Source organism: Folsomia candida, unplaced genomic scaffold, assembly GCF_002217175.1.
Source record: "Folsomia candida strain VU population unplaced genomic scaffold, ASM221717v1 Fcan01_Sc007, whole genome shotgun sequence".
NCBI lineage: Eukaryota > Metazoa > Arthropoda > Collembola > Entomobryomorpha > Isotomidae > Folsomia > Folsomia candida.
This window is the reverse complement of record NW_019091199.1, coordinates 1,862,136-1,875,534: the sequence shown is the minus strand read 5'-3', so window position 1 is coordinate 1,875,534 and position 13,399 is coordinate 1,862,136. Positions and strand designations below refer to the sequence as shown.

At 37.1% G+C, this 13,399-nt stretch overlaps 1 protein-coding gene across 11 annotated transcripts in view; it reads left to right on the top strand.

The window, feature by feature from the left end:
• LOC110852515 (probable serine/threonine-protein kinase DDB_G0282963) overlaps positions 1-10,128 on the top strand; it is a 75,782-nt gene extending 65,654 nt beyond the window's left edge. The window contains exons 9-20 of one of the 11 annotated variants that reach the window (XR_004835346.1): positions 217-342; positions 2,228-2,307; positions 3,039-3,089; positions 3,168-3,263; positions 3,615-3,912; positions 4,221-4,298; positions 4,493-4,563; positions 4,658-4,712; positions 4,788-4,817; positions 4,951-5,016; positions 5,230-5,867; positions 8,790-10,128. Coding sequence is in view for 7 of the 11 variants with exons in the window: in XM_022100606.2 (XP_021956298.1) it covers positions 217-342; positions 2,228-2,307; positions 3,039-3,089; positions 3,168-3,263; positions 3,615-3,912; positions 4,221-4,298; positions 4,493-4,563; positions 4,658-4,712; positions 4,788-4,817; positions 4,951-5,016; positions 5,230-5,357 (1,079 nt within the window). In the remaining 4 variants the exon portion in view is untranslated. Of the gene's footprint in view, positions 1-216; positions 343-2,227; positions 2,308-3,038; positions 3,090-3,167; positions 3,264-3,614; positions 3,913-4,220; positions 4,299-4,492; positions 4,564-4,657; positions 4,713-4,787; positions 4,818-4,950; positions 5,017-5,229; positions 6,722-7,689 lie in introns of those variants that run through there. The other 10 variants (XR_002548136.2, XR_004835345.1, XR_002548135.2 and 7 more) reach the window with 10 other exon arrangements.
• The last annotated feature ends 3,271 nt before the right edge of the window (positions 10,129-13,399 follow it).

The window sequence follows — 13,399 nt, the reverse complement described above, 5'->3', positions numbered from 1 at the left end:
AAAACTAACGTTACCTCATTTGACATCTCGGTAATATACACTCAGAGATTTATTTATTTATACACGGCCTCAAATATTTAACCAACCAGTGATACCTATCCTTAGTCCAGTGCTTTGACTTGAACTTTGTTTGTAATAATTGAATTTTGTCCTAGTAGGGTTGGTTTGAGATGAGGAAGGGAGGGTGTAATTTTATTGTTTGTACTGCAATTTCAGAGAGGAAGTTGTTCGTGGGGATGATATCTCGGAAGTGCAATGAAGCCGAAGTGAGGAACATGTTTTCGAGGTTTGGAGTGATTGACGAATGTACCGTCCTTCGTGATAATAATCAGCAGAGCAAAGGTAAGCATTCACAGTTTTACTTCAATATACCTACTCATTTCGAGTCATACAATGTCGACTAAAGTCAACGAAGGTCTAAAATCTGAAAACTGCACGACCATATATGCACATATTTATATACGTTCATGTGTCTGCTATGCTATTTAGCGTAACTATATACTTCTCCATATGTACATTCCATTATATCGGGAAATTGCTGAAATATGCCAAAACAATAGACAAAAGAACCGGATTGTAACAGAATAAGTGGATTGTGTCATACTTGTAGTGTCGATGTGGAGATGTCAGCTTTATAAGTAGGTCGAGTGAATGGATGAGTGAAAAGCGCTGACACTTAATTGTCATTTGGTATGACGCAGTGAAAATTGCTTGAAAGTGAATTCGTGTTTTCTCCTTGAACTCCAAAGAGAAAGTATCGCCCAGGGATCTCAGAGTGGACAGTTTTTCTTAGTCAGCTGATGATTACTGGTGGATAGTGCTAGATGGTATCAGGCATGACGACCAAGAGTGGCAGTGGCAAGTGCAGTTGAGTGGATGTGTGTGTAATAATGTGTCTGACGCAAAAACATGTTTTGACTTTCTCCAGGCTATAATACACAAGGATGTCGAGTGAACTGTACATACATATGTGCATGCACATAGTTATTTACAAGCGTGCTCTCTCATACGTATCGCTCAGTCTTTGTTTTATAAATCGCACACAATCTGCATTTTTGCCTATTTGCACTCACACTTTCTCACCATGTTACGCTAAATGCTTTCTCCAAATCAATTTGTGGCCCGAGTAAATGTTTGTAGGCATTTCGCTTTGCCTCCTCCAAGAATATTCAATTCCATTTGAGTCATTGTGTGCATAGCGCACATAACGCATTTGAGGATTTTATCCTGCAAGTTGCGAGTTAAATGACTCGTTGATCGCCATCTAAAAGAAGGGATGAGATGCCTGTGGGGGGTTCCCTCCTCTCTATCAGTCAGTTCCCACAAAGTTGGTCCGCTCCAGTAATCTAGTGGGTTTGTTTGAAGATGAAATTTGGTTTGTTTAGCTTCAGGGAAACGAGTTGCTTGGAGTAGTGGTTTGAGGAGAAAGTCATGTAAGTGAAAGCGCCGGAAGGTCCAACTCATTGCCTCGTTGAGCAGTAATGTGCTAGTGAGCCGGTAATAATACGCTTAGACAGATATAGATGGCTGGACGACAGGTCTGAAATTGTGTGCTGCTGGGTTGTCTGCCATTAATCTGTGTGAAGATTTAAGGATCGACACACCTCTCCCGTCAACTTTGATTAAACTGCCGATGACTCTCCAACTCATGACTAATTAACTCTTCTTCTACACCAATGGGCAATTCCTTTTAAGCTTTTCCTCGCACATGCACAAACTCCAGTTTTCACCTGATTTCGGCACATGACCTCTTGTTTGGTAATGAACAGTTGAAAAAATGTGTGCATACAATTCTTTCCTGCCATAAATGTTGAGTGTTTTATTCATTTGCCTTGAATTGTAACTGGTCGATCCAATTTTGACACTTGCTCTCCGTTAAATAAAGTACTAGAGCATACATATTGTAGCCCAGTTGTTCGAAATTATTTTTCCGTATTTTTTTCGTATATGTACAACCATGTATATATTTATTAGCAGTAGTGTTTGTCTCATTTTAGTTTTTGGCCCTCCACATGTTTAGTTGACTGAATATGTTGCTCTAAAGTCCATCCCTAAATATCAGTAAATGTGCACGACCGGTCTGTATGGTGGTGCCTCGTGTATTCATTAGTACCACAACCATTACCTATGTACATATATAAATAGGTAGTCGTGTGATTAGTGTAATTGATGGATGTGAAATGTGTTATATGTTTTAATGTATGTAATGTCTTTATTGTTGTGCCAGGGTGTGCATTCGTGACATTTGCGTCCAAACAAAGCGCTCAGAATAGTATCAAAGCGATTCACCACAGTATTACGATGGAGGTAAGTTAACTTGTCTGCTACCACTAGTTTTATACCCTTCGTCATCACTTCGCATTTACCTCATCTCCAGCTTGCCACACAGGCGAGTAATTCATCAATTTTCCCATTTTTTCTTATATGTTTCACCACATCACTTTCCCTCCCACTTGCCATCACCACGACACTCTAGGCTTCTTTACGGCTGTCAACCATGTCACCCCAATTATCCACTTGCTGATGATGATTGATTTACTTTTAGAGGAGAGATTTGCCAACTCAGCTCAGCCGTGTTTTCAGCCACCATTTATCTCACCCAGTGTACGAGTAAATGATTTATAGCTTGCTTCAAATAGCAGTCAAGTCTTGGCAGAAACTTGAATATTTAAATTCATGACCTTGATTTTATGTGTTTGTTGTCAGTATAAAAGAGGAGTTTGAGCCCCTTTAAATCTGTTATTTGCTTATCAAATTTAGCTTGAAATTGACTAACTCCAGGAACGACCAGATTTTACTGATTGATATGTGTTTCTTTCTTTTCGTTGTGTTTTATGTTATGTGGTGACAAATTGAGATTACGTACACTCGCTCGATCAAATGCAGCTAATCCCGTTAATTAGTAAATGGGGAATGAATAGACTCGATAGTTTCTCAAGTAATCAGAATCTGATCACTCATCTTTTGTTTCCCATCACTTTGACATATTGCATTGTATACTTGTTGCACGTACTTATGTGAATAAATTGTGCTTTCAGGGCTGCTCTTCCCCTATCGTAGTCAAGTTCGCCGACACCCAAAAAGATAAGGTGAGCTAAATACTTATTAGATGCTCATTTGAAGTCATTATTATACTTTTGGTATTTATTTACAACAATTTATTCCAGGATCAGAAGCGCCAACAAACCATTCAATCCACGCTTATGGGAAATCTTTCTGCTACTGCGGTTGCTCCCATGTCCCAACCACAACCATTCTTCTCGGTAATTGCTCTCATTATATTTTATGCTGGCCAATAATTTCTGCACTTTCTGGTAGTTTTTTGTTCAAAATTGATTATTTCTAATGCTGAGTTGAACTGCAGCACCGTTTTATTCTTAAAATGCATGCCCAGCCCATCGAGTAGTACTTACTTACTTCCGATACACACAGTAAATTTGTAATGCCAATTATTTCGTGCTGTTTATGTATAGCTCATTTTTTTGCATGATAAACATCATCAGTTAGTTTGTAACATTAGCGTTTACTGTATACTACATTACGATTTCTTATACTATAATCAACCATAAAGAGAAAATATTGGCAAGCGTGGGGTTTGGTTGACTTGTACACAGGGGCTTTTGAAATTGGAACAGATCATTCAGCAACTGCAACAGCCCACACAATCCCAAGCACAGAGCTACTACTCTCAACTGAGCCCCCTTGGCGTGGGTGGACTTGGGGGAATTGGGTCGCTGGGATCGGGGGGTGCAAGTGGAATCGCGGGTTTGGGGTCGTCGGCATCCCAATCGGACTTGGCCACTATCGCTGCTCTCGCCCTTAGTTCCAATCTGAACCCCAACAATCAGCACCATCTCGTCAATCTGGCGACTCTTGCGGCTTTAGGCAATCACGCTTCACTTTCTCCTTCAGGTGAGTACCCCTAATTCTTCTTGCGTATGTTAATCAATCCATAGGTGCGTATTTATGTGGGTTATTGACGTGTTTTGTGTTGTGTTTGTACATTGTATTTGAATAATCCTACATAAATAAGTAACTGTATTATATGTAACAAAAAATCAAGTTGTTTGCTCCTTGTTTCTCATGATAACTTTTCCTGTATTTGATTAACACGTTTCTTTTTTGTTTTTTTTGTGTTTATGTTCTGGTTGGTTTTGTCCTTGCGTTGACTTCAACCTCATTTTTCGAATGCAATTTCTCCTTGGATTGGATGTGACCAGAATTCACTTATGCAGGTGCTAACGGATGTTCATTGGGGTCGACTAGCGGGCTTACAATTGGTAATGGACTTCAGTCAGGTGTGAACATTATTATGTTAATATCTTGTCTTGTTCATTTTGCTCAATACATGTTGCCCAATGGATTTATGTTTTTATGTCAATTGTGCTCTTCTGTTAATAAGTTTGCCTGGCAAGAGTCGGGTGTTATATAATTAGTTTGAACCACTTATGCAACATGTGCATATGAATAACTTGTTGTTTTTATTATGCAGGACTGAGTTCTTTTTCGGGTGGTGCTATTCGAAGTCAGCCCGTCGCCAATAAACAAGTAAGAATCTTCACTGTACGTTGACTCACACAAATTGTAACCCACTTATTTTTATTGATTTATTTATTGGTCAGTCAATTAATTACCTTATTTTTCTGACGAAATTCAGAGCGAAGGGCCCGATGGCAGTAACCTTTTCGTGTATCATTTAACCCCAGAGTGTGGTAGGTTTCTACGTTGTAGTAGTGTTTCCTGATTTTATTCTATTGTCGAAAAATTAATAAAATTGCAAAATATAGGCGATCTGGACTTGGCTCAGATGTTTCAAGGTAAGTTTTTTTAAGTTTTCACCTCTCATTGTTGCAAACTCCTTTGCCAGGAAAAGAATATGTGTAGTGAATATCTACACCATTAAGAAGACTCAAACACTATACGTTCGCTAACAAGTCTTATTTTTTTCAGCTTATGGAAACGTGATTTCTGCCAAAGTATTTGTGGATAAGCAAACCAATCTTTCCAAATGTTTCGGTAAGTATTGGCACGCATCAATCAGCACAGTCGTGCTTAAAAACATTTCTTGTTTTCTCTCGAGTGTCTGCTCCTTGCACGAGGATTAATGGCGATGTGTGTCTACGTGATTTGTTATACATAAGCTTGGCTTTGACTTGGGAAGCAGAAGAAAAAACGTCCCAGGTGTTAGAAATGTCTCCAATTTTCACGGTGTAAATTCTCAATTTGCAGGTTTCGTGTCGTACGACAGCCCAGTGTCAGCCCAGCTGGCTATTCAACAGATGAATGGCTTCCAAATTGGTATGAAGCGTTTGAAAGTCCAATTAAAGCGTCCCAAGGACGCTGCCAAACCTTACTAAAGTGCAGTGATGATGACGATGACGTTGCGAAAAGCCAATCAAAATGAAACAAGTCAATATAAGAATTAAATCTAACCAAAAACGCCAAGTTTCACAATTAATATAATTATTTCATTATCATTGATCCAACTGGACGGATGGATCGCAGATCTTTCTAGTATTTGTAAACAACCAGTTCAGGTCAATTTACGAGTTACCAATTACAAACTATTTTACAAAGAGAAAATATTATTTTTCAACGTATTCCTACCGAGAAAGAGAAAGTCGAAAAGTGAAAACAACTTTTATACCCTTCCATTTACACTGATGACACCACAATTATTCTTCAAATTTCCTCACAAACTACAAGAATTCTGAGCTATCGAAAAAGTGTTGTCAAAGTCAAATCAATCAATCACCAATTGGATCAATACTAACGAAAAGTCTTCAACCATTATCAACAAAATCCCGACCCTGATGACGAATTCTTCCGCTATGAACCAAGAACCAAACCAACCAACAATAGACTGTGTAAGGATAAAACAATTAAATTCATGGCTTTCACTTGCTTTTCATTTAGTTGACAAGTATACTATAATTCTTAGCTGTGTAGCTCTCTATCCATTGACTACTTCTTGACCCTAGTTGAAAAGAAGGAACTTTATAATTTTATGTAAAACAGGATATTCCGTTCTTCGTATAAATAGTCATCGCCTCTCCAATTATTTAAAACTTTAGACGGACCTGTCAATTTTTCTAATACTGACGATGGTACAAAACTTGATTTTGTAATTGACTTAACCATTTAAAAATGCCATGATAAAGTTAATTTTAATTATTTAAAGCTTATTCTACAACTATTCAACACTTGCTTACTATTCCCATAGACTGTTATTTATACAACTATAAAATGTGTTATTCAATTTATTTATTATACCAGATGATGATAAATTGATTTTTTCAGTGTATTTTTTTTTGCTTTGCCATAATATTGCATTATTGCAAAAAACTCGAGCCATTTTACAAGTGCCAAATTAGTTTGCATTGAGTTTGTTTATGTTCTTATATATCTTAGTACGTATTCCAGAGGTGAAATGACAATTGAAACTTTTACTTGCCAAGAACTACGCAAATTATCACAAATTACTATAATTTAGTTATACATATAATCTAGTCCGTCTAGTTTGAGAAGGCGAGACAAAGGAAACAATGATATCATGAATCAGTCAATAGTATCACAAACGGTGAAGTACTTAACCATCACCCGAATTACTTATTTATTCAATTGTTTAAGTTTACTTCTAGTTACGCAAGTCTACTTTTCAGCAAGTTTAGATTAAATCCAGTTCTAGGTTTAAAGGTAAAATTTTAGGGAGTAGCTAAAAGTAAGTATACATAACTGATTGACATCATGTGATGAACTGTGACAATTTTCACCTTAACCAAAAGTAGATTCAGATTTGGACCAATTAACTATTTGCGAATAGTTGATTTGTTTTCGAACATGTTTAGTATCGGGCAAAAATTGGAAGCAAGCTAATCTTAATTATATGTATGTGTGAATATATGTACGTGTACGCAGGGTGTCAGGTTATATTAGCGCATATATGGATACGTATTATCGTGGTTTATAACTTAGCCATAGATTCATTCGCAATTGGATCGTTTTCTTAATACACAGGGTTTTTACGTAATACTTTACATACATATATTCAATGGTAGCTGTTCCTAACGAAATTGCAATTTTGGAATCCAATGCTTATTTCTTTTCAATTTGCGCGATACATTAATATCAACTTGCAGAATTATTACTATATATTGTCTACAGAACTGACCTCGAGCTTCTACGAATTGTAGAGTACGATAGAAAGTGTAATGAGTAATAACGTCGTTTGTTCACTACGATATGCAAACTCGTTTTTCAAACAGCACTCCACTGACCTTCATTCCCTCATTATCAGTATTTCTACATAAGTATGCTTTTCATGCGGTCCATTGTACTTTCATGCATTTCAGTACCAAAGCTATATTAAACTTGCAGTATTCCCTATTTTCGGATGATGGAGAAAGTCAGGAGAAAGGCACGATACTTATTTGAAGATTTATAATTCGGCACCACACTCTTAATATCTGTTGCTACATATTTATTATATATTGCTATTGCTCGCTGGCAGCTTCTGCTCCATATGCTTAACACATGCTTCAGAGGCATATCTATTCGTATTACTTATTATTTATGTATGTTAGTGAGACATATTTGTGTCAATCATGTATCCTCTGTCAATGCAATGTAATGTAAAGTGTAAAATGCAACCGCAAATTAATGTTCGTTTTGTTTACTTGTTTGTTTCAGTGTCACTGAATTGATATGATCGTTCATTCTTTGAAGCAAATCTTCGTCCATATTTTGATTGGCTTGACATGCAAAACTTTCGTTCTTCTCTTCTGCGACCCATCACACAAAAAAATAACCAGACCAAATTCGAACCTGCAAATCCTCTTCCATCCAACACCACTTTCAAATTCATTTGTGAATTATGGTCGAAATTAATGTTGTAATTATGTTATAAATCTGCTACAAATGGTGTCGCTCTCCCTCTCTTTCGTGCCGTTTTGTTAGTTACCTACGCCCGTCCCGTTATTTTATACGTTATTATTATCTCTGTGCATGTTGTGGTGTGCCCATCCACCCCTCATTGTTCCTTTCCTACTTGTTCTGTCCCCTGTTTTATGTCACGTCGTTATTACCGAGTTACAATGTACACTGTCGTTTAATGTACCAGTCGTTTAGCATACCTTCAGCCGTGGCAAATACCTTTGGTGTTTACTTTAATATTATATTTGGATTCCTCTATATTCGCCATCCACGATACGATATATACTTATTTCGTTCGAGCTACCGTTTACTTTAGCAGCACTCTCGTCCTTGTAGTTTAGTTTAGTATCAGTAAAAGCGGACAACCTTTTACTTTGTGTTTCCAGAGTTTATTCACTAGCCAGCATATTATAGTCTAGCTAGATTTTAGATCCCATTGTGGACTGGCAGGGTTAATGGTCATGGTCATATTATTATTATTATCCATTACGGAATTATGGAAATGCACCATCGTGTTTCACAAAGTAGGAGAGAAGTCTTTTGTCTCTTTTGTTCAGCTACCGTTCAGAATAATGGGCGAAAGTAAAGTTGAATGCAAACAAAACAAAATTTATTCCCTGTGTCCTCACACCAGTTAACAACGCGTGTACTCATTCCTGTACGTACACTCTCGCTTACTCGAAAATGTTCAAAATTCGGCACAAAAGAAATTCCCTCTTAATTTGTAATAAACTGCAACTTTTCCTGGACTCAAATTGGTGTTTCCGTACTAATTAATTTATCAATTTGCTAAATGTTGAACAAAAGAGAGAAACGAATCCTGTTTACTTATCTTCTATACTGATGTACATTTTTAGGGCTACCTTAAATATTTATTATTTGAGTCAGCAGCATCTACTATTTATTAGTTACAATGGTAATTCCATCCGTGTAGGTATACTTATTGTTACTACATATTATTCTTGTCGTACTTGTATGTAGTGTATATTTATGTATTGTAATTTGCATATATGTACTGTGCCATAAGTTTGCATTGCACGCGCCGGCAACCCGTGTACGTACGTAATGTCATGTTTTTTTACAAAGCAGAACAGCTACGCACAGGTGAGTCAATTTGATGAGTTTATCTAGCCAAGTCAATTGGAATAATTTTTGCACTGAGGGTGACCGGCTTTAACAGTCGCACTCACGTGTGGGCATAGTCATTCTTGTTAAATATGTGTTACCAAAAATTTAAATGAGATCCAAATCCTTGCTTATTATATCATTTAAGTAAATAAATAAATAAATACGCTAGGAAATGTAGGTTATTTATTTAGAAGGAGCTTTAATTTTCGACTTACTTACTCTTGACTTTCACTTTTATGTTACCAAAATGTGGAGCTGAAACTACAAATTATTTAAAAATATATACATATATATATCTTTGTTCCTTTGATTTTAGGTATGTAAAAATGTGTGTGCTTAAAAGCCGTGCTATTATAATGTGTATGTATATGTTTATGCGTCATAAGTCCGTACATAATTCTTTGGGAAACTTGAGTCAACGGATAAGTAGATTAATTTGCTAGAGTTACATATTGAACTAATGTGTAAGAGTGTCTGCAACTAAATATATCCTTGCTGTTGTTTATTTAAGTTGTCGTTAAGTTATGCATGTCACCAGTTTCTATTAAGTCGAACGTTAACAAGTACCAGTGAAGCTATGACTTTCACCATACAAACTAATCAATGGATATACGCTGTGAACAATCTAAATTAGTAGAATGTAGGGCAGCATTTCACTGTTGCATATATTCTACAGATATCAATTATTATAAACGCAAACAAATTAAATGAACCACTTATAGAGTAGAAGACTTGCTGTTAACGTAATAATAATAATAAAATCGCTATAACGGGGTAATATTATTATAGCCGATAAGTGATATAAAAATATTACGTGTCATATTTCACTTAACGACTTGAATACATGTTCTACAAGATATAATGGGTAGGTAACTGTAACATTGTGTACGTGGTAAATTATTACAGTGGACAATGTCTGCTGATCAAAAACATGGACCGATGATAAAAATTGGGTAAATATACGAGTAAGTAGTTAAATACTATTCTTACGATAAATGTATTATTATAAATATGACTATTATGAACTGAAAGAGCTTTCTATTAATTAATAAAAAGGATATTCAAATATTTCTCAAGGATTTTGGCCTAATTTAATAACCTCGCGACATTAATGGTGAGAGAGAAGTTTGCTCTCACCCAATCTGCAATTTCTGCATTATATTTTATTCTCAAAGTCGCATGCATAGATTCTCCACAAGAACACGGTTGACTTTCCCATGAAAACTTACGGCATTGACTAACTCATTTAGAGAGAGAGAAGAGACAGTAAATCGCAGTTTAGTTTAGCAAGTTAGTTTAGTGGTCCGGCCGCAAAACGCTCCACTGGGAACACTTTCCTTGGACGAGACCAAGGAGAAAACGATGTGATTTCATCTAATCCAACTTGCCGCATATTTCCATTCCAACACTTGGTCTGTGAGCATTGAAATGTGATTATATCATGCTTCTGCACAAATTGTTTAGTTAAATAAAGTTCATCCGCTGCTCCTCAGTCTCTCCGTACACTCCGACTCTTGAGAGTGAAAGCAGGGTCGGGTAATGTGTGATACATGATACGGTCGCCCTGATCGTGACACACAGCTTTGTCCTTCCACCATCACCATTCCATCCAACGCAAGTAATCTGGTGGAGCATAAAGTCTGGGCTGCGTTGTGCATTGCAAATCCCTGATTTTTAATCACGCATTAGAATTATTCAGATATTTTAACATTTAGTTTGTCCTGGGCAGATTAATCTCAGCCTTGGTCGATATCCCCTTTTCTCGTATGTTTTGATATTTATAAGATATTAAACTTTTGACATGTTTGGTTTACCTCATCTCACCTGATTTATGAACCGTCTATGCAGAGAATAGTGCTACTAGGTTATTTGACGCCATGCATAAATTCCGAACCAAGTAAGTAACAACATGTTTGGCTAATTCCTTGGACAAAAGGAGAAAACAAAGGCTCAGAAAATGAAAATGAAGTTTACTCTTCCGCTCCGCCTGGTTCCCTCATTACCATCTCCATTATCATTACCCCGTCATTAAATCTCTTCTCCTTAACTTTTATACATCCATAGCGCTCTTTCTCTCTCTCTCTCTCCATCCAGGGCAAGATTAGCCTCTTATGCAATTTGTGGGACGGAAAACATGTACATGGAGCGAATAGGTCGTGTGTTATTATGTTACATTGAGCACATACTCCTCAGCCCAACGTGGAGAGCAGACTAATAATAATGATCATTAAACTTGATACGCTGAGCTGATGATTCTTTTTGGTGAAAGCAAACCTACACTTTTAGCAGAAGGAGTAGTAACAGGGGGCTAGCTTCAACCCAGCAGTGGAAGCAGTATAATAAAATAATAATGATGAGGGCTATTAACAAAGTTAGGCTTCCGAACCAGAAATGTGCTGCTTGCCCACAGACCGTGCGTGCAAAGGAAAAGCCGGAAGCGGCATTGAACCGAGTACAACATAAATTCTGGGAGGATTTGCAATTAATGAAGATACATTTATGGAGCTAAATCGAAGCAAATATTATATATTACAAATTACCTGGATAAATTTGAATAATCTTTTTTTGCTCATCTCTGTATGGTCACCTATGCATCAATCTACATAAGTAGGTACGCATGCACGTATCCGTCTTCTCCGTCGTAATAATTCATGCATTTTTATATTTTTGAAATGATCAAAGTACATCATAAAAAGTCGTTCTCATTTGAGCTCTTGAAATTGGAAATTTTCAGACCAGCCTTTCATGTTCGCTAGGATTCGCGGAATATCTCTCGACGAGTGAGCATGGGGTTGCGAAGAAGAATGATTAGATGTTCGGTTCAGTATGTTAAAAAATAATTTAATATTATTGCTTCAATCCAACTCAATTTAAGTTTCTTATTCCTTCCTCGTCCATGCTCCTCGATCTTTCACAATGATTGTGCATTGACTTATGTATTTCACCAGCTCTCATGCCAAGTCTCAACTCTGCCTGATGTGGTAAAATTGAGTCATGAATTGCAAAAAGGATTTTCTTCTTTCATTTTACCTCTTTTGTCCCAAAAAGAGTTTTATTCAATTTCGTCTCCCATTGCTACAATGGCATTGGCATTATTGGTCGACTCTTTTATTTCCTTTCAGATTACAGAGAAAATGGGTGGATTGCCTTCAGTTGTCGAACGTCTGGCTAGGATTTATAGGTAATAATATGAATAATGTCTCCAGAAATGGGCAGATGAAGAGAATGGCTTTGCTACATTAAGTATATTAAGTAAGGACACGTGGGGTTTACTTTGTTCTCTGTAGAACGAATGAATCTCATTCGGCCGGAGCTCCAATCGGATGTGCTTCTTCCATTCCGTGAGCCGAGATGAAGAAAATAATAATAAGCTCAACTTGTGTTGCAGCAACTGACACAAAGGACGCGTTAATTTGACATCAAGGAAGTCGTAAGGCGATAAAATTATCAAAGCAGCCGGTGCTAACGTAATAAGAATCATTTTTGACGCTCCTAATCAAATTCTTCCTCCAGCATTGCTTGCGTCAAGTTAATTATCGGATGTTCATTTCCTCCTCGCTTTCCACTACTTAATTAAATGGCACTTTGGCATCTGCATTATGAGAAGAACTTATGAAGTGATATTTCCTTCTGCTCCTTGTCAAAGGTTCCACTCACGTCGAATCTAATTTAATAATAAATCTGCTCGCAGAGTGAATAGTTTGGCATACATTCAGCACCCTTGATTTGTACTCTTCAAATGTAATAGAAGACATTCTAGTCAATAAAAATTCCCTTTTGCTCGTAGTTGAGGGCTGAATTATTTAAAAAGTACTGTCTGCCAACGACAAGCCAAATGTCGCAATATGTTGGTATATAGACCTCTGGTATTTATTCATTTGAAAGTTAATTTTCTTTGAAAATTGAGCAGAGATCTGTAATTCTCAGCTATAGATTGTCTAGTTTCGTTTAATCAGCCTGTGCCTGTAGCAGCTCTGCGAAGATTGTGTGCAGTAAATCTCGACTCCTGTTGTGACCTAAATACATGGGCGTGAGATTACGGGGAACATGGAGGAAGAGATCCTTTGAAAAATCAAGGCTTTCAATGCAATCCATTTGAAGTAGCAAGTGACTGGCGACTCATTAACGTAATGAAAGTCAATGTTGTCCTTTCCCAATTCATTTCTTATGTCGTCATGCTCCTCAGCTCGACGCCAAGATGCTCGGAGAAAAGAAAGTCGGATGGTGACAAACTAACTTGCCTCTTGGATTGGATATAGAAAACAAATGGGCAAATGAGAGAACGTGGAGATGAGATTAATTGAGAGGGGAGCGAGCGACGCGTCAACAAACGAATCAG